The following is a 21,027-nucleotide window of genomic DNA, read 5'->3' as shown; positions in this document are numbered from 1 at the left end:
TTTACCGCGTCCGCCTGGGGTGCTCAGATAAGCACCGAGCAGGGGAGGCAGGGGGAGAGATGGGGGGGAGACTGGGGGGGGGGGGGGGGGGGGGGGGGGAGAGGGGGGAGAGGGGGGGCTTGGCTTCTGCTTGGAGCGCAGGTTGGGTTGGACCGGGACCAGACCGTTTGAAGTCCCAGACATGCAGGCCTGTATCTGCTGCCCACAGCTGGAGCAGAGAGAGAGAGAGAGGCGGAGAGAGAGAGAGAGAGAGAGAGAGAGAGAGAGAGAGAGAGAGAGAGAGAGAGCGAGAGAGAGAGAGAGAGGGGGAGAGAGAAGGGGAGAGACTCAAAGAGAGAGAGAGAGGGGGAGAGAGAGTGTGTAGCAAGATTTACAGCTTATTCCCGCCTTGTTTCCACCTCCACCCGTCTCCCGTTCAGCTAGATAACACGACTCCTCAGCTCTGTGAACAGGCGTACTGCGGTGCGATGGAGCCCTCCCAGTGCTAGTGCTGCGTATTGTCTGGCTGTCTCTACCGTCTCCGGCTCTGCTAATGGTCTGCTCTCCGTCTAAAGCGGGGCTGTCCGTCAGGCGACGGGCGGTAAATAGCCGAGCCGTGCTCATTACAGACGGGCTGCATTGTCCCGCGCGGAGAAGGGGAGTCGAGAGGTTAACTGCTCTATTCCATGCTCTTATCTGATTCTAGACGCGGGCTTCCAGAGTGCACAATAACCACCTCCCCCCACAAACCCCCTCCACGCTGCACCCCTCCCCTCCCCCCGGTGCCTGCGAGGTCGATGGAACGCTAATGTAGATCTTTAACCCTCCCATGGACCCCTGGATAATGCCATCTCTGCCACTCTGCTCATGACCGATGGGGCTCCACAAGGCTGCGCAGACGCACGGGCTGATGAGGGGCCACCAAACGCCGCCCGGTGACGACCACTCACAGGGCGATCGCTGAACAGGACGCTGGATCTCACCTGATCCTTGTCCGGCCCGCGGCCGCTGTTTAATTTGTCGTTTTTTTAATGTTTTCTTCAGTTCACACAATGCTAGAGAGAAGATAGTCGTAGAGCACACGGTCGATGTGGCAAAGACCTTCAGTCAGGTCTTCGTCGCATCCACCTGAGCACTTAAATCACATCATCACTGGACCGGCTGACCTCTGATCTGTGTTTCATTTTGGGGGGCGGGGCGTTGACATCATCACCTGTCTGATATAAATCCAATACCACTGACAGCCCAGTCAAACCCCAAGTGATGTATGTATGATGACACACACACACACACACACACATGAATCACCCCTTCCTCCACCGCAAACCATCACTTGCTTTATGCTGTCCACAGTCTTGAGCGTTCCTGTGCATTGGTGTTAATTCTGTCATCTATTATGCCCAGACTTATGGTGCACTGTAGGGACATTTTACAACTCCCATTATTTAGATCCCGTTTGGCTACAAAACAATGTTATCGTTTTTTTGTGTTTCTTCATGTTTCTTCTCACGTCAACAGCTCCCCTGTTTTCTGTAAATGTCAACCGGTGTGTTAGTCATTAAGCCAGGGCCACAGCGCTTCAACGGGAAAGGTCAGGCGGTGGGAGATTGGAAATAAATGCAGACGCTGACGGGGCTGCGCGGTGGCCGAGGCGTTGCCTGCAGCACCCTGACTCTGAGCTGCAGGCTTACTCTGAGACTGCTTTGCTAAGCTATATGCTTACTCTTTGAGACGGTCTGTTCAGAACTCACAGGTCCTGCTGCGGTGGGGCGCCAGGAGGGATTTCCTCGCTAGTTGATTGGGATCGGGAGCGAGTGTCTAGGAATGCTGAACTCATGAAACATCAACCTTTTGGGCATATTGTCAGATTTGACACCAAACGAGTTGAAAGTTGGTGATGTTGCAGTTGGCTTTGTTTTATAAAAATGTGATACTTAACATTGGTTAATCAAAGGATTTTTGTCAAATAAATACTGTCTTCCTTTATGCGGTCATTTCCAATTGTAACACTTAATTAAAGATTCAATTAAACACATGAGTTCATCATATGCCACACTTAAGATTCTTTGAAAAATACATTTTAGCACAAATAAAGTCCTGTGTATTGAATACATATCACGAGGGGCACTTACTCAGCCTATATGATTAAGGCTAAAGCTAGTTTGTCTGTGGAGCCTTAAGAGCAACAACCGTACAGCGTAGCTTAGCGTTTATCACGGGTTGTGATTTACTGACACGCGTAGCTTTAGTGTTGCTGTGGAGCTCAATGGGATTGGCGTTGGCTGTCAGCCCCCCGCGTCCTTGACTCAAGGCTGCCTGATGTCCTTGAAACACACAGCCATACACACACACACACACACGCGCACACACACACACACACACACCCACACACCCACACACACACACACACACACACACAACAATTTCCTTTTTTTATTTTGCTGACAGAGCACAGATTTCATTACATAGAAAACAATCAACGGTTTGCTCATGGGAATTCAGTCTATCCAATTTGCCATGCACCCAAACGCATTGACGGGATCAGACACATATATATGTAGTGATTATTGAATTATCATCATTGATTATCATTCATAATCAAATATGTTTGATTATGTTATTGGATTGATATAATCTGTTCATCAGATAATTTAGTGGGTATATCAAATAGATACAATGAACTATTTGAATAAAAATGTGTCAATTGAATTAGGCCTATAGTTTTAAATAGCTTTTAAATGGCTTTAAAATAATCGTTTGGAATAATACTTTGAACATTTTCCTGGAAATAAATCACATCTGTGTAACTAGTCAGAGCTTTTACTGTAGATGATATCTATAATTGTTTTCTATTCACTAGACCGATTCTATTCACCATTGGCTTTTATTATTTATTAAGCGTCTCAAAATCAATTTATTTCAATCAACACACATAGAACAATAACCATCACTCTGATCTGTGTCTCTGGGTTGTGGAACCAGATGTATAATTATATTTAATTCTGTATTATTTTTGCACTGTTGGATCCTTCTCTCCCAACGCCCTCCCTACTAAGCGTTCCCTTTGCCCTTCCCCAGAAAACGTCCGGTTTGCCTGCCTCTCCATTAGCACCTGGCTGTGGTCCCCAGTAGGTAGGTGGGAACCGGAGACAGGCAGCTGAGAGAGACGCTGTGGAGCTGTAGGACTGGGTCAGAGGGAGGGGGGAGGGGGGAGAGGGGGGAGAGGGGGAGGAGGAGGGGAGGTATAGAGAGGAGGAGAAAGCTCCAGGGAGAGGCCTCGTTCTGGAAGGCTAATTGAGGCTCCGTGTGGCAGCCGACTCGGGGCTGTCACTCCAGAGGAAGACGGCCCATTTTGCTGCACTCTGCAGGTTGTGTGTGAAATGCTGATGGCTGCTGTGTCCCCAGCCCTCCGATGGCACAGAGGTCCCCACTTCCTCTACAGGAAAGGGATGGGGGGGACGAGGATCTTATACTGCTGCCATTTTGAGATCCTCTGTGGTTGTGTATCAGCTCTTTAAAAATAAATTCACAGCCGCAGTGACTGCCAAATCCTGGTGGAGGATGTTTACAGTTTTGTCAGACAAAATTTGTTGGAATAAATTGCATGTGTTTTGGGGTTAACATAGTCTCCCTCGATGGAGAGAAAGACTTTACGCCTCCTACACGAACACATAGCTGCAAGGATACAGTGAATTATTTAGCATGAATTAAATGAGACAGTTATGAAAATATTAGTACTTAACAGAACAGAATACTAAACCACATATATTCATACAGGGAATTTGGCTACGGATTTACACACAGTTATAAATAAATAAATTATATGAATCTCATCGGTACCTTTTGAAAAAGGTTTGAAATGTAAATTTAGCCAGAATCTCACCTGAGGAACAGCATGGTATCAGGTTCAGCATGCACACAAACGGTAGCGTCACACACACATAAGCACGAGCCTGGAAATGTTCAACAACAATTAACCGTTATAAATAAATAAATTATATGAATCTCATCGGTACCTTTTGAAAAAGGTTTGAAATGTAAATTTAGCCAGAGTCGTAATATGGCCCTCATGTATTCCTGAATCCAGAATGGAAAGGTTTGTTATTGTGTCACAATTTCAGTTTGCTTTGATCATGTAAAGGAAATCACAAGACAAACATATTGGTATACAAAGCACAAAGACAGAGAGAGAGAGACACACACACACACAGTCCCGTACCTACTTTTGCAGTCAAGGTTTCACACAAATTCAATGGAATCAATAATTCCCCTAGCTATCCATCCAAGATAATTAGACGTATATATGCACACCAGTTATTGGTTTGAATTGGTATGTGTGTGTTGCTATAACTGGGTTATACTGTCTGATAATACAAATATTATATATATATATATTATATATATATATATATATATATATATATATATATATTATAAAATAAACATTATTATGGATATTCTTTTAATTTTCTTTGATAGAGAGAAGGGGAGAGAGAGGGGGAGGCGAGAGAGAGAGAGAGAGAGAGAGAGAGAGGGAGAGAGAGACAGAGAGAGAGAGCGCGAGGGAGCGAGAGGGAGAGAGACAGAGAGAGAGAGCGAGGGAGAGTGAGTGAGGAGAGAGAGAGAGAGAGAGAGAGAGAGAGAGAGAGAGAGAGATGAGAGGGAGAGGGAGAGAGACAGAGAGAGAGCGAGAGAGGGAGAGAGACAGAGAGAGGAGAGCGAGGGAGAGTGAGTGAGGGAGAGAGAGAGCGAGAGAGTGAGAGAGAGAGAGGGAGAGGGAGAGAGACAGAGAGAGAGAGAGAGCGAGAGAGGGAGAGAGACAGAGAGAGAGAGAGAGGGAGAGTGAGAGAGAGAGAGGGAGAGAGAGCCACAGGTATCACACCGCATGTCTCCTCTTCCCAGATCTCATTAGTCCCGTCCCTCTCATCTCCATAACAATGGTGAGACGGTCCAGGAGCTGGCATGCTCTGACAGCTGCTCTGATTCCATTGATTCTGTTCACATGCCACTTCACCGCATGGAGTCACTGTTGATCCTGATTGATTTCTAACCCTGCGGTGGACCCAGGGGAGCCCAGCCGACGTGTTAAACTTGATCATGGATTATTGCTTTTCATTATTACCTGGTGCCATGCATTATTATAAGTCCAAGGTTGTCTTCTGTGCTTTTGGTTCCGTAGTCGCAGCTTGATTTGAAAGGTTGTATTCTATTAAGTCAGTCCATAGTCTGGTTTCATTTGTCTAAGCTGAGGTTGTATCATGTGTTATGACGGTTATAACGGTTGGATGAATACTTGTAGGAGTGCATTGTGTGCCATGGTGACCCTCCCTGGTGGCGCTTTAGAGTTGCTATGGTCTGTGTTGTGGCTACTGGGGATTATTCACACATGACATTGCTGCGTAGCTTTCACTTCATCTGCTGGGTGCGCAGGTTTCACGTGTGCAACCAGGACCCATATTTCCCATCTAATGAAGACATCAAAACCAGAGACGAGGCCAGCCAGCAACCACAAAACCAGTAAGGTAGGCCTGGTGACCCTGCAGACACGAGATCTGCGTATATATATGTAAAAATAATACGTGCATATCAACCAGGAATAGGTTTTTACACAAATACTTGTTCACTATGTTTTCATTATCTGACGATGTTGCTTGGCAACCATAACAACCATAACAACGAGCTGGATTAATAATGAGCCCGTACGGAGCTCTGCCGCGGCGCTGACCGCTGGAGCTGAGTGGCCACTTATGTCTCACGGCTGTTATGCAGAGCAATGCAAGAGCCTCTATGAATTTCCAAGTGGGTTGTTGCAGGCCATGCAAGCAAAGCGGGCAGAGAAAGGTTAGAGTAACGCGGCGTGGAGAGGGGCTTCTGGGTACTTGATGAGTGGATACTTTGGTTCTGGCATCCACACGCAACACAGCATCCACCCACATGGTCGCAAAAGCGCTGTTGCTGTTTATCTTGGGCAGCGGCGTTGGCTAACACACGCTCCATGACGTCGGCCTGTCGTCGGTTTTGCACGCATCGACGTTACGATACGATGTTGCATAATTGCTCTCGGTATTGATGAGCGGTACAGACAGACACAGTAAGAAGGAGTTGGGGATGAAACATCTTTCGACCACGGGCTGAATTCTCCCTCAGCTCCTGCGCAGCACGTTTGACCTCCCGTCTCGTGACGCGCTGGCTCGGATCCTTCCGGAAGACCAGCAGCCTGTCAGCCCCGGGGGGTCTGCCTCCCAGGAGCCTCCGGCTGAGAGGAGGGGAGCCGTGCCCAGCGAGGGGGAGCCGGCCTCCCCGTCTCGCCTGAGGAAGACCTATCAGGTTCAGCATGCACACAAACGGTAGCGTCACACACACACACGAGCACCAGCCTGGAAATGTTCACCAACAATTATTAGGGTGCCAAGCACAAAGTGCGAGGCAACCTATAGTAATCGTTAGTTTTGTTATTATTCCGCCACGTTTGACTTACACAGCCTAAACCGCTCGCACGCTTTTTATGAAAGTTACTGCAGCTGCAGAGGCTGACTCAACATTACAACAACAGTTATGTTATTTTTAAGGTGTGGCAAGGAAATTTACATTCCACCAACGATTTCATTAGCAGGGATGCAAACTTTTGGGTTTTCGCTGGCGTGAGATTCTGTAGAATCTTGTAATGCATACCTTATAGCAGGGTCCGCGGGTGTAAATGTTGACTTTGGGGGGCGGCGATGGGGATTGTTGGGGGGGGTGGGGGGGGGGGGTTGGGACGCGTTGTGGACGGACGCGTGTTTGTTTGTTTTTTGCCGTGAGAAAGTGGATGTGTGGCGTGTGTGCGTGTGTAAGCAGGCAAAAACGTGTGTCACACGGTGAAACCATGAGGGTTGGCAGCTCTGCATTAGCCGCAGGTATTACTTCCGGGTTCCTGATGAACAGGTTGGTTGCTCTCAGTAAGCAGAGAACCATTCTGCCCCAGCCATTGCCAATTTAGCCCACAATGATATGTTTTCGCTTGTTCTCTACCTGGTAGGATATTTTAAACGTTGAACTCTCCAACCCAATGTGTTACAACTATCGCTAATCGAAAGAGCTATGCAAATCTATACGGTTAGAAACTCCAGAATACGCTGATCATCCAGATCAAATTTTGGATCAGTTTTCCCCAAAAACACTAACCAGTGTTGCAAGATTGGGCTGTTCCCCTCCCAATTGGACTACTTTCCATCACTTTAGGCTGGAAAAGTTAGCATTGGGCGGGTGCATACATTTTGGTCTGGTTTTGAAAAAGTGTTAGTGAGATATAGCGAAGTGCCTTGTGTACAACCACCTAACTTAATAGTTATTACGTTCATTTGGTCACATTCAGGTGTTTATTTTGCTTGAACATTGGCCTTTTACATGCCTATTTAGTGTGCTACATATTAATGTCCGCTCATTGGTGTAAGACCCATTTTCTGCTGCTTTGCTGCTTTGCAAAAATGCAAACTTTGAACAAGAATATCTCGTGAACGCTTTGACCTACAGTCATGAAACTTTGTTGACACATGCATATCCTCATGGTGAACAAATATGCCTCAAGAATCTATGACTTTCGGCGACTAGATTTGCCGCCATCTTGAATTTAGTTAAAAACATTAAATTCCCTAAGGATCCCAGGTTTTTTGACTTTGACAAAAATCCTTTAGCCCATATCATCTAAGGACCAATGTCTTCAATCTGACATAAATATTAGTCTGTACAATGAAGATTAAAGCACCCAGGAGCCATTGACTTCTAAAAGGGGTGTGGTTTAAACCACAAAAAGCCTTAAATGCTCATATCAACATCAAATTGGACTCTTATGATCTTGACTCCAATACAAAAGTTGTTCAAAATCAAATTATGAACAAGATATAATCAATATCTTTTCAAATAGGGCATGGCATCGAAATGGGCGTGGCCTGTCACTAAAATCGCTACAGTTCATAGACGCAATGTTTGATTTTAGCGGGACTGACTTAGTGGCTGTTGGGGACCAAAGTTCCAACTGCTCAAGTAAAATTAAGTCAATTGGCAAAACAACATGGCCGACATAGGCTAAAAATCATCAAAAATCGTCAAAATTTAACTTAACGCCAAAAGGCAGGGTTAACTTAACCCGATCGTCATCAAACTTGGGATAGTCCAAGGCACATGGGTCAAGACGAAACTGTCCAAATTGTATCTAAATCGGCCGAAAGGTGGCGCTATAGCAACAATCCAAAGATGCAAATTTTGAACAAGCATATCTCATAAACGTTTTAACTTACAGACGTAAAACTTTGTTCACACATGCATATCCTCATGCTGAACAAATATGCCTCAAGAACCTATGACTCACAGTCTTAATTGTCAACTCTTTATGGTCTGCGTCACGGTCTTAATGGTTAGGGTTAGGGTTAGGGTTAGGTTAGGGTTAGTCTGTCAGGGTTAGGTTAGGATTAGTCTGTCAGGTCTGTCAGGGTCTTCATGGTCTGCATCAGGGTCTTAATTGTCAAGGGTTAGGGTTAGGGTTAGGGTTAGTCTGTCAGGTCTGTCAGGGTTTTAATGGCCTGTCAGGGTCTTGATGGTTTATTGGTCGGCTTATGCTTGGCACCGTAAAATGCTGCTCGCAGCTTTAATTATTATTATAATTACGTGTTTTTTTATTAATCAAGAAAGACAAAATATTTATATTTGTATTTATTTTAATTATTATTTATTTGATTATTTATTATTGTTAATTATTATTATACTTTTGTGTTCCATTATTATTATGAAAAGAGTCAACAATTTGACATGTTACTGATCTAGATGTGGTGTTATTTGACGGCAGTTATATGTTCACATTTCAGGCCTCCTCTACCTGATTTCAAGGCAGAGGAAAACACAGCTGAGAGGATTGCCCTTCAGACCAAGGTGAGTGTACACTGACCTAAAACACATCTCTCTAAGGAGAACATTTCTTCAACATTTCTCTCTAAGGAGAACATTTCTTCAGTGTATATTTGCCCCACATATATGTGGGACATACATACACGGTACACTGTTTCAGAATCAACTGTAGCTTTACATTAAGTGTGATCTTTTTTGCAAAATGAATGCTAAACTTTATATATATATATATATATATATATTATTAGCATTTGAGAGATGTGACAAAAAAAAAGTCTAGAAAAGTGTGGCCTTGAGATTGTGGAGTCCTATATCTTCAGCAGTGGATTTGTATTAGATCTACTTTGTAAAAGGTAATGCCGATTTTCGAGACCCTTTGGGGACATATCATGTTTGGCGTAGAGAACAGAGGGTGGATTGGACGCCATGCTGAGATGTCTGCTATTATAAAGTCCAGCGTGACGCAGGCTGCTGGCAGTTCTCGCTGAACGGCCTCTCCTTCACATGTCCCACATGTTCTCCTCCCTGCACACTGCGGAGACAAAATGGCAGCCAGTGGAATAGATTAACATTTATTCTGAGACTGATTGCACTCTAAACGAGAGCGAGTTGATTGGGTCAGTTTTTTTTTTTATTGGAGTGATCACATTAGGACGTTATTTCCATAAATCAAACATTCTCTTTTATTCATGATTATTCTAGTTAATTATAATAAAAAAGGATGTCAGTCAATTTACAAACCGAGAATATTTTCATTTTAAAGGTGAAACTTCCCTTATATATAATGATTTCACCGTGACTATTGATAGGGATTTGGTATGAAGAAACCAACCTGTTACCGTCTGTTGTCATTGGACAGTCGAGGTAAAAGGTTGGATTATCGCCCAGCTAGCTTCACCCTATTCAACTCCATGATGACTCCAGTCATGTCTCCCATCATGCCTGCTGGGACCAGATCAGGGCTCTGGGTCTCCCCAGTCCCCCCCCTTGGCCCCGCCCCCCTCTCAATGAAATGCTCCATTTCACCCCGCTGTCCCACGGGAGCTACAAGCACATCACCCTGGATTGGAGTCTCCTCATCATTCACGCCCCCTCCCCTCCCCCACACACGCGCACACACACACACACACACACACACGCACACACACACACGCACACACACACACACAAACACGCACACACACACACAAGCGCAGACACACACACGCACAAACACATACTCACACACACACACACACACACACACAAACATACTCACACACACACACACACACACAAGCGCAGACACACACACACAAGCGCAGACACACACACACACACACATGCACACACACACACACACACACACACACATACGTACATACAGACAAACTCACACATGCACACACACATGCGCAGACACACACACACCCATGCACAATTGCACACACACAAACACGCGCAAACACATACTCACACACACACACACGCACACATAAGACACATGCATGCTCTCTCTCTCTCTCTCTCTCTCTCTCTCTCTCTCTCTCTCTCTCTCTCTCTCATGTAGTACCCCAGCTGATAGAGTGGGAGCAGGAGACAGGGAACAATGCCGCAGCGTGTTGGTGACAACAGGCGCATGCCTGACATGAGGGAGGCCCTTATGAAAGAGCTCGTCAACAATGGGCATGGGCTGCTAATTGCTTTCCGGGGCGACAATACAAGGCCGCAGTGCAACTGCAGTGAAAGCGGCAGTACAATATGGCAAGGCAGGGGAGATGGCTTTTTGTCCCCTGCCATTTGTGTCCAGGAAAATGTATTTGTAAAGCTGCATACGTGAAATATTTGTTCCTTTTGAATCAGATTCCGAAAAGGCCAGAGCTCTGTGTCATCTGTCTACCTGTCCATCAGAGACCTCTCCGTTCACTCAACATACGCGTGCTTTGTTTTTTGCCTTCACGGGGGTTAATACTTAAAAACAAATGTGTTCACACTGGTATTGTTGCATTGCATCACAACCTTACGCAATACCATCGCAATAACAGTACACTCCCCTGAATTGACTTGCACAGACTGTCTCTGTTGACGCCTGCTTGGAGAGAAAACACAGAGACACCGGGGTTAATTACCTAGACAGTAAGCTGCATGGAGAATTGTCTGCCATGTTTCACCTTTGACAATGGTCTTAATCCTGCTCAGTACCCGTGGTTCAGTTTAGCCTGGTAAATCTGTTATAAGACGGGCTAGAGGGGACATCTAGTGGTGAAACCGACCAACAACGGAGAGCCAGTCGCAAAATGTTGAACTCATTTCTAATCAACTGTTTTCTACCAGCTCGCTTCTGCACAGCCTTTGTCTGCGTTCTGTTTAATGTCTGCTCACGTGTTTCCTATCGCGCCGTCCCTGGAGCCACGGCTCCCTGTAACCACGGCTCCCTGCTCTGTGTTCATCTCAAGGCTCTTCCCTCTGGAAGGTGCAGGGTGAAGGGCTAGGGGGAGGGTCCCATTCTGGGCCTTTGAGGCTGTCAATGTGATACACACATTCAATAGACAGGACTCAGAGCAAAGGTATTTTCAGGAAACGTTCTTGCATTTCGTTTTTGTTTAATGTTTTGTTGAAATGAAAGTGGATTGATATCTGAGAGAGTTGTATAATCTACGCTATGCTGTTGATGTTTGTGTTGTGATCTGCGTGAATGTCCATTTAGTAGTTATTTCCCTCTTTCTTCCCCCCCTCACACGTCCCCCCCCCCCCAGCAGGACGTGGAGAACTACCGCTCGGCCCTGGACAAGATGGCGGAGGACATGATCGCTCTGAGGACGCGCGTGGCGACCCTGGAGGCGGAGAACAGCCGGCTCCTCGGCGACCTGTCGCTGCACCGGGACCTTGGCCAGCAGCTGTTGGACGACGCCGACGTCGACGTCATGACCAAGGCTGAGATAGCGGACCGGATAGGTAGAGAGCCCCGGCAGCCCCACGCGTATCCCTGCTGCTCCTCCACATCCACATCCACATGCGTGCACAAAAAAATAACAAAGGCACTAAAAGGCACCAAAAATGTTTTAATGGGACATGTTTATAACTACATCAGATTGATTTACTTAATTTGACTTGGGGTTTGGTTGAATATAAGATTTCTCATAACATACTTGTGATTTGTCATAAAGAAATATTCCAGGTCCAAAATACTGGGTTGGTTTCAGAGGACATCTGTCTGTGCTGTTACTATAACAGTCTGTGTTATGCAGAGATAAGGCAGCTCATTTACGCCTCAGACCCTGATAAACCGTGCGGAGCGCGCATCCCTTATCTACTGAAGGACAGTGTGTGGCCCTCAGTAAAGGCATGTTCCCCTCGGTTGGCATCAAAGCCAAAGAAAGCAAAAAGAGAAAGGCCAGATTAGTTGGTCTCCCCAGAGGAAGCCTGCTCTGCAGTAAGCTTTGATGTGAGCTGGGATGTCTCGAGAGATGATCAAGCCTTAGACCACCTGACAACACTTAGGCGGTTCCAGAGAGTTTGTCTAACTCCCTCCATCTGTTCACACTGAAAAGAACCGCAAAGACACAAAAAAAAAATTTTGGGGGGGGGGGGGGGGAACAGATCACTCACAGCCGAATATGACATCACCGTTTATGTAATAGTCAATTCTAATTTGTCCTTCTCTTTGTTGTGCTCTGATGAAGCCTATCTGAAGTTCACGCTGGCCAGTGAGACGAGGAAGGCTGGTGAGCACCGGGACAAGGTGCAGCAGCTGCAGAACGAGATGATCAGGGTCAGCGTTCAGACTCATACCCACATGCTCTCGTTGCAACTAGTGGACGATTCACCAGGGACGGTCATATTGCCTGACTCCTGCTCTCTCATGCATGTGGTGCAGAGGAACGACCATGAGAAGGAGCATGTGCGGCTGCAGAAGGCCTACCAGGAGCAGCAGCAGGAGGTGCAGCGCTGCCAGGGTCATGTGGCGAGGGTGGCGAGCTTGGAGGCCACGGTGAAACAACAGGAGAAGGTTCACAGACCAAAGCTCTTCTGTCCACCAAAACGATGATCAGGCTGTGAAGGGCGTTGATATCTATTTCTTGTGATACATCTGGCTAAAGTCCATTCGATCAAGACATGAGCGTTTGTTGGTGTGTTTATCTATTGGCGCAGGTGATTGAGAAGATGGAAAAAGTGCTAGATGCCAAGCTGACAGAGAGGAATAGAAAGAGTGAGGACAAAAAGCATGCTGGGAAAAAACACACAGAAGGTAAAGATGCTAAATACATTGTCAACATAACTGTACCTCTAAACACTATACCCGTAGTATACAATTACAAACCGGATGTGTCCGTCTGTCTATCTGTGTGTGTGTGTGTGCGTGTGTGTGCGTGCGTGCGTGCGTGCGTGCGTGCGTGTGTGTGTGTGTGTGTGCGTGTGTGTGTGTGTGTGCGTGTAGTTGACGCTGGCAGAGCAGAGATGGAGCAGGCCCTGGCAGCAGAGAATGCTGGGATCAGGCGCGAGCTGGAGATGCTGAATCAGCAGATTTCTGCCACTAGGGTCCAGCAGTCAGCACAGGTGTCTTTGATAAACACACACATACGCCGTTTCCATCCATCTTTCACTATGGTGTGTTTAAAGTAACGGCCTGTGACAGTTGGTTACAGAGATAGTACTGTTTGCTCTTTAGCCCCTTAACCGACATTTGTCTCCAGAAATGTCTTAAATGGCCCCCTGTTATACCACCAAGTGTGAGTGTGATCAGCCACTACAAGCTGTTTGATACTCACACCTGGTGGTAATATATGGGCCCTTTAAAAGAGCAGGTAAGTTTGGAGCGTTTGGCTCTAAGAAGCTTGCAGGTAGGATGCATTCATTGAGGATCCCTCTCAGTTTATTTCCATCTGGGAGTCCACTACACTATACAGCCAACTGGTAGATGTTAACATTTACCATCTGGGAGTCCACTACACTATACAGCCAACTGGTAGATGTTCAACATTTTCATTGTCTTCATGCATCTCAAAGTACCACTAAAACAAAACTAAATAGTTGTTACGTAGTTCGTCATTATTTTTATGCAGTTTGAACGTCCTTCGATAATACTTTTTGTTGACTTTCCATAAAACACAGATCAACGGTACTAATATGTCCCTTTGACAGGCACCAAAGAAGTTTCCAGAAGAGGAGAGACTCAGTTTGCTTCACAAATTAGAAACATCTGAAGCAAGAATACGAACACTGGAGACTCAGGTAGAGACACAAACCTGACACTCAGCACACTAAGCTCTGTTGTGCCTTAGTTTGCTTGTGTCATTTTTATTTATTTATTTATTTTTACAGCTGGCAGAGAACTGTAAACTATGGGGGGAGGAGAAACAGGAAATGTTGACCAGACTCAGTGAGACCAGACATGGATTAGGCTGAAGCCATTTCCCCAATATGACCTCATGTAATCTGATATGTTATATGGTGCCAATATGTTTGTGTGTGTGTCTGCATGTGTATGTGTGTGTGTGTGTGTGTGTGCGTGTGTGTGTGTGTGTGTGTGTGTGTGTGTGTGTCTGCATGTGTGTGTGTGTGTGTGTGTGTGTGTGTCTGTATTTCCAGTTGCAAGCATGACCAAAGTAATCAATATCAAACCCATATCAAATGGCAAAGAGAACATTTATTTTTTTAAGAAAAATACAATTTTGTAAGATAACTGTAATGCTTTTGGATATGATAATCACAGTGCAATTCTACCTTTAGTTACCCTGGAAGTTCTCGCGAGAGCACAATTTGAATTTGCTCAGCGAGTCACTCTGACAACGAACAATATACTCACTCCCCGAGTCCCCTGGCCCAGAACATTAACTAATCACATCGCTGTATCTGATATATATATATAATAGCTGTTTTACTGACTTGTTTTACTTTTTTTTTTTTGGGCCATTTTCATTACTCGTTGCCAGACTCTACAGCTTTCTAGATGTGGGTCTGGATTTCCAGGCTAACTTTTATTCACAAATATTAAAATAATACAATGATAATAAAATAATGTTTAGTATGAAAGCATACCATATTCTATAAAATATTGTTACTGGGGTCATTCCCGCTTGTTTCCTGTGAGGTTCCTGGTCACCGTTTGCCAGGTAGTGGCTTGATGGTCAATATGATGGGCGTCTCCGGCAGAATAATGAGTTGGAAGGTGCTCTTCACCTCGACGTGCCGCTGTTTCTCCACTCTGAAGTTCTCAAGCATCTGAAAAGGCATGGCAGGTCTCGGTTAACCCGTGATAATGTAACGTATAACGTTTGAAGGTACTATGGTGAAGGTTCGTAGCCTTCACCGTAGTACCTGTCGCCCGAAGCAAACGCTAACTTATTTTGAGCTGTGTATGTCAGTGAACAGTTTTCTGAGCATGAGGAATCAGAAAATGACAAGAATAACCACAAAATGGTTGAAAATAAATATGCAATATCCTAAACGTTAAACAGAAACTGATATCCCTTTACCGGAAGGCCTGCCCTTTCTTGCCTCTCACCGCTAAACCCATGTGACTGAAACAGATATCGCTCCCTCCCAACGTGGGAACGCCGATAACGCACATTGGGGGTACCCCGCTCCTGATGTGAGCGAGATGAATACGGATGTAAGGTCTCACATGGATGAGGAAGAGCTGCATCTCCGTCTCGGCGATGCGGCGGCCCAGACACTGGCGAGGGCCGAAGCCGAAGCCCAAGCTGCGGAAGTAGTTGTTCTCCGTCCGCAGCCAGCGGGACGGCTGGTACTGCTCCGGTCGGGGGAACACAGAGGGGTCGCGGCCCATCGCAAACAGCCCTAGCTGGACCAAAGTCTACACACAGCACACACACTGTTATAAAGAACATAAGTGTCTGACATGTCAGAGCAGTATATATGAGAGAGAGAGAGAGAGAGAGAGAGAGAGAGAGAGAGAATGGGGCATGAAAGGTAATACAAAGGACTTCCGGGTGTTTATCAGAGCGAACCGGTTCCTTCAGCTTCCTGTAAATGTTCTGAATATGAATATGGGGCATGAAAGCTTTGTCCTGGGGAAGATACTTGGTCATACACAGTTTGTTTTTAGACGTGCTGGGGACAATAACCATGAGCTTGAGTGTGGTTTGAAAAGGCACTGAAGATGTTTTCATCTTACCCCTGATGGTATGTGGTAGTTTTGGATGGCAATGTCTTCTGTGATGTATCTTTGCAAGCTCACTGCCACTGGGTGAAGCCTAGAAGAATAAAAAGTATACAGAATATCAGAACCATATCAAAAACCAACACATTCTAACTCCAAAAATCGATGCCAGGGGCTTTTGGCGTTAACTGCTGACGCAAAGGGGGTCTTTGTGCACCTTCATTTGACGCAGGGGGTTTGTAATCCCTCCACGGCGATATAGGTTAGGGTTAGGATTATGGTAGTAGTGGTTAGGGTTAGGGTAGTAGTGGGTTAGGGTTAGGGTTAGGGAACTTATTAATGTTCACCTCATTGTAATGAGGTGAAAACCCCCTGCGTCGAATTAAGATGCACAAGGACACGGACGCACAAGGACCTTTGCGTCAGCAGTTAACGCCAAAAGCCCCTGAACAAGCATTGATTTTTGACAAACTCGGAGTGGAACTGCGTTGCAAAAAGGGTTAGACCCTAAACTCTATCCCTAAACTCGAGGTAAAGAATAAAACATTGTCCAATGTTCCAGGATCAACTCTGCCTGGCTCTGTTGTTACAGGGACTGAAGCAGTGTCTCTTAGGGCCCCGGTCTGCCCTACCGCAGGGTCTCCTTCAGGGCCCCCTTCAGCAGCGGAATCCTCTTGAGCATGCCGAGCAGGTCCCCCTGGCTCTGGGCGCGGGCGGTGGCCACCTCGGCCCTCAGCTCCTCCTGCAGGGCGGGGTGTCTGGCCAGCTCGTACAGGGTCCACAGCAGGGTGATGGAGGTCTGGAGGCACAGTGGTGTCAGAGCCTCAGTCCTTGTGGCGAGAGGCTCATGCACGTTAGTGTGTGTTAGTGTGTGTCCTCCAGTGTCATGGTCGTGGTCGTCTTTACCGTGTCCACCCCCCCGGCCATCAGCTCCGTCACGCTGGCCTTGATGTCCTCGATGGACAGCTTGTCCAGCATGAGCAGGCTGGCCAGGACCCCTGGGTATTTATCAGAGGGAACCGGTTCCTTCAGCTTCCTGTAAATGTTCTGAATGCAGCGGTCCGCTGGAGAGGGATGGGAAAATCAAACGCCTGTAATTTGTACACATCAACAACCAATATTAATGTGTGTGGCAGAACGGCTTAACTACTATTCACTGTTAAGGAGATGCCTTCATCCAAAGTGACTTGAAGTTCATTCAGATATATCTAGTCATTCAGGTGCAGATAGGGGTTAGTCTTCTTGCTAAAAAGTGCTCACAGCAGGTACACTGCAGTGCTGACATTGGGGTTTGAATTCTCAATTGAGAACCCTTCGGATGTCTTCCGCAGTCATGATTCAGCCGCCATGGTTATAAAAGGTCCCGCTAAGGGCAGTCCTACCTTGGCCGAAGATGCCGTCCCAGGCCTGAACGTGGTCCCTCCAGACCTTGGCCCCGACCGTCCTGAGCAGGGCCGGAGGTATGTACAGCATGGGGGAGGTGGTCTTGAACATCAGGGTGATGCAATCGATGAAGTGCTGGGCCTCTGGGTCGATGTAGTCCAGCAGCAGACCCAGCCGCTCTCCGTACAGCACCGAGCCCACCGCTGGCAGGAAGGAGGAGACATGGAGGAATCACACACTGATACACATCCCGTTATACAAACACCAGACAAGACACAAGTCAGAACAAGGGACTGGATCTGATAAAAACTGTAAAACATTCAAATGAGTCAAATATGTACAGTACGTATATGTAAAATCATTGCTTACATTCCAGGGCGTATTTAAAAAGTTCTTGAGATAGGTCTGTTGTCCATTTGTTCTGTCCACTTCTCTCTATCTTTTTGTGAATCCTAGCCACAAAGTCCTGGCCCACTTCGTCCAGCAACGGGGCAAAGTTCCCCAGCATCTTTGGAGAAATGACCTCCTTGTTGAGAATAACCCTGTTGGACCTCCAGTCTTCTCCGTCCCTGGGTCAAGAGCAGGGGTTTGATTAATCGTTGGTAGTCTGAATGGGTTAAAGATAGTGTGAATGGGTTTAGTAAAATAGATACTTGAGTAGAACTCCATATTTGCGGTTCCGGTAGTCCCTGTATGATGTCCATGCTTCAACCCTCAGCCTCTTGGGATAGTAGCCCTCTGCTCTGAACAGTGTGGCCGCATCCACAGGCTTGATGATGTTAACACTGTCATAGTAACCTATCTTCTCCCTGTCGGATAGAGAGAGAAAATGTTGAGACGTCCTTGTCAGGATGAAACATGATTATGCATCTATAATATTAAATACAAAGGAAAAAGGCATGTACACGTGGCCTGGCACTAACGAAGACATCCAAACTTTATCAAGAGATTTTTGATGAACGCAACTCATTAGAAAATAAATCCCTCCTTTACCTGTAGATTGGTCCAAATGTGTTGAAGTTGTTCACCATGATGTGGTGAAGGTTCCTGAAGCCATCTTGTTTCCAAAAGGCATACAGATTGGCCGCCCCGTTCTTCCAGAGCCCAGGAATCTCATGAAATGGTCTGACTAAGCTGCTGTTCTCTGAGTACACGTCCCTGACCACCGGCACACTGCTGCTACGGCGCAGACTCCCGGTCGGAAGCCCCTCTGCCCAGGGCCGAGGCAGCCCCATAGGGCTGCACCGCAGCATGTGCCACCGGGCCATCCCAGCTAATACACAGTCCCCTCTGCTGGTACCTTTTATACAGACCACTGGGGTCTGGCTGGAGCCTGCGGGAGTGGACGTTGTCTCTCCCTGCAACGATGTTATGGCTAATACAAGGGGGCAGGTTCTCTGGATAAGAGGCCACTCAACTCTTCTACTCAGTCCACCAGTGAAGCGGTACTGCCCTCCCTGACTCAAATGCAGCAGTGACGATGAGCAGTGTATTATTTATGGGGGGTCGGTGGGAGGGGGGCTACACTGGAAGACGGTTGGGGGCGGGGTTCAAACATTCTTTCAAAACCTAGATTTACATTGTTGTGGATAAAACCCACAATCTAATACTCAAAATACGAGAGGTCGAGAAGGACTAAGGTTGAATAATCAAGGCTTTATTGTCACTGCACAGAGTAACAACATCACCTGAGTTGGTTTGCAAACTTCTAAACATTATTCCCGTTCCCCGTTAGCATTTATCTTCCCGCGCCCCCTGTCCACAATACATTCAGTAATACAATATACATATACAGTAATACAGTAATTTCGCAAGAATTACATAAAAAAGGGTTACATATCAAACATTGTAGTTACATGAAGTTATAGATTACACATTAATTATATGAAGTGAGGTCTTTGATTAAAGTCCATTCATCGCCTTGTTTATTAACCTGCTCTTAAATCACCATGACTTAAGGAAGGCCGAGCTCTGTGAGTGACCAACGACGTGCGTCGCGACGTAGGTCGCATTGGTCGCTGTGTTGGTCGCTCGTCTGGCTGCTTTTGGTCGCTGTGGTCGCTGGCTGGCTTGGTCGCTCAAAGTCTCTGGGCGGTCGTTAATCAGTTCATTTGCATGTTATTAACGTTTTTTGTGACAGTTGAAGTACCAGAAAGCCATGATCTCTGGCGAAAGCTACCTACAACTCTTTATTGCTAATATTGTTTTAATATTTTTCTATTGAAGTACAATTTATGTTGTGATTTGTGTTGTGAAATGATGTAATCGTTGCTTTATCAGTATCAATAAAATCTATTAGTTGTAATTTGTGGCGTATTCAAATAATGTATTTTATATATTATATATAACCTATTTGTTTTGTTAAATGTCATGAGCCTAATAAGATACATTATGTACAAAGTTCTCAGTTATAGAGTAATATAGTATAATTTCAGTGTAACAGATGACAAATAAATGATAAACAAATGCCCCAGTGGTACAAGTGGGAGTGATGCTAGGTCAGTAATGCAGAGGATGTAGGCCTAGTTCTATTCTCTCCTCAGTCAGATTTATTTTTGCTCTTTTAGTCAAACTTATTGACGCAACCTCTTTCATTTTAACATTTTAGTATGATTTAGTACGATAGTATGATAATTATACGCCATAATGACATGCTGCGATGCCTGGCTGGTGTCGGCTGGCTGCTGGCCGCTGGCAAGCTGACCGACTAGGTCGCGACCATAAAAGTGTTGCGACCCTTTTGGCGGCAAATAGGTCGCAACCAGGGCTGTAGTGGTGGCTAAACGCACGTAAACGCTGTTTACCCACCTCTGGAATTTTGGAAATAGTGTTTATGCACCTCTGAGTGGCGTTTACGCACCTGTAAATTCGTTTTTTAGTTTTTTTTATGTTTACATACCTTTACGTCTTCCTAAATACATTTGGTGTAATTTTTAAAGTGGCAACATTTCATGTGTTGTACCTACACAAGCACAAGCAATTTATCTATAATTTTTGGTTGTCTCTATTGATCAATGGCTCGAGAAACGTTTATGCGGTTTGCGATATATATATATATATATAAATGGATATTCTGCGATTTCTGAAGCGTCTCGGCAGCGTCTCCCCTCCCAAAGATGCCAACACAAGGCCCTGATTACAAAGTAAGTCCAAAGAGCAATATTAGGCTACTGTGGCATCCCGCCACTTACACCTCGGCCCAGGCGGGTCCAAGGTGTAGTGGTGGACGGCGTATACCGCCGCCACCCACTTGTCGGCAGCAGAGAGCAGAGCGTCTCCCTCTCCAATCAGCGCGATTGGAGACACCTGGTGAGGGAGAGACAAGTACCTGGGGGCCATCTTAAAAGGGAGCCCAGGAACAGACATCGGGAGGCCAGAGGGACTAGAGGCTCACGGAGACCCTAGAAGTGCTGCATTTTATTGTATTTGCTGATCATTGCAATAAATGCCGTGTACGGCCTAAACCTTGCCCAGTTGTGTGATACTTGATACCTGAACCACGTCACAGCGATAGCGAGTCACCACACTACGTTTATTTTAAGGTTGTTTTGGTTCGCATAAGATGATGCATTCAGTCAGTGACGATAACGTTACCACTAATTGTACACAGCTCTCTGCTAGCGAGTTATGTTTATTGCGTTGCTTTACAGCATGGAACAAAGCTTATTTTACTCTTACAATGC

General features: G+C 46.0%; 2 protein-coding genes across 2 annotated transcripts in view; one reads left to right on the top strand and one right to left on the bottom strand.

Moving 5' to 3' along the window:
* The window catches only part of ccdc33 (coiled-coil domain containing 33), a gene marked incomplete at both ends in the record, with an annotated part of 27,704 nt that extends 13,460 nt beyond the window's left edge, over positions 1-14,244 (top strand). Inside the window, 10 exons of the mRNA XM_084477821.1 lie at positions 5,410-5,496; positions 6,138-6,326; positions 8,820-8,883; positions 11,595-11,793; positions 12,522-12,610; positions 12,716-12,847; positions 12,991-13,087; positions 13,639-13,643; positions 13,981-14,070; positions 14,161-14,244. Of these exons, the coding sequence (XP_084333947.1) occupies positions 5,410-5,496; positions 6,138-6,326; positions 8,820-8,883; positions 11,595-11,793; positions 12,522-12,610; positions 12,716-12,847; positions 12,991-13,087; positions 13,639-13,643; positions 13,981-14,070; positions 14,161-14,244 (1,036 nt within the window). The remainder of the gene's footprint in view (positions 1-5,409; positions 5,497-6,137; positions 6,327-8,819; positions 8,884-11,594; positions 11,794-12,521; positions 12,611-12,715; positions 12,848-12,990; positions 13,088-13,638; positions 13,644-13,980; positions 14,071-14,160) is intronic.
* Positions 14,245-14,937: 693 nt separating this feature from the next.
* Positions 14,938-18,612, bottom strand: LOC311357476 (cholesterol side-chain cleavage enzyme, mitochondrial-like; the record flags this gene model as incomplete). The annotated part of the gene is made up of 9 exons (XM_084477438.1): positions 14,938-15,060; positions 15,464-15,655; positions 15,977-16,055; positions 16,594-16,760; positions 16,868-17,025; positions 17,344-17,547; positions 17,714-17,913; positions 17,998-18,153; positions 18,338-18,612. The coding sequence occupies 9 exons, from the start codon at positions 18,610-18,612 to the stop codon at positions 14,938-14,940; spliced, it is 1,554 nt and encodes a 517-aa protein (XP_084333564.1).
* Positions 18,613-21,027: the final 2,415 nt, after the last annotated feature.

This window comes from Micromesistius poutassou, assembly GCF_964030765.1.
Source record: "Micromesistius poutassou genome assembly, chromosome: 13".
Classification (NCBI taxonomy): domain Eukaryota; kingdom Metazoa; phylum Chordata; class Actinopteri; order Gadiformes; family Gadidae; genus Micromesistius; species Micromesistius poutassou.
The sequence above is the reverse complement of the archived record's forward strand: the minus strand, read 5'-3'. Positions and strand labels throughout refer to the sequence as shown.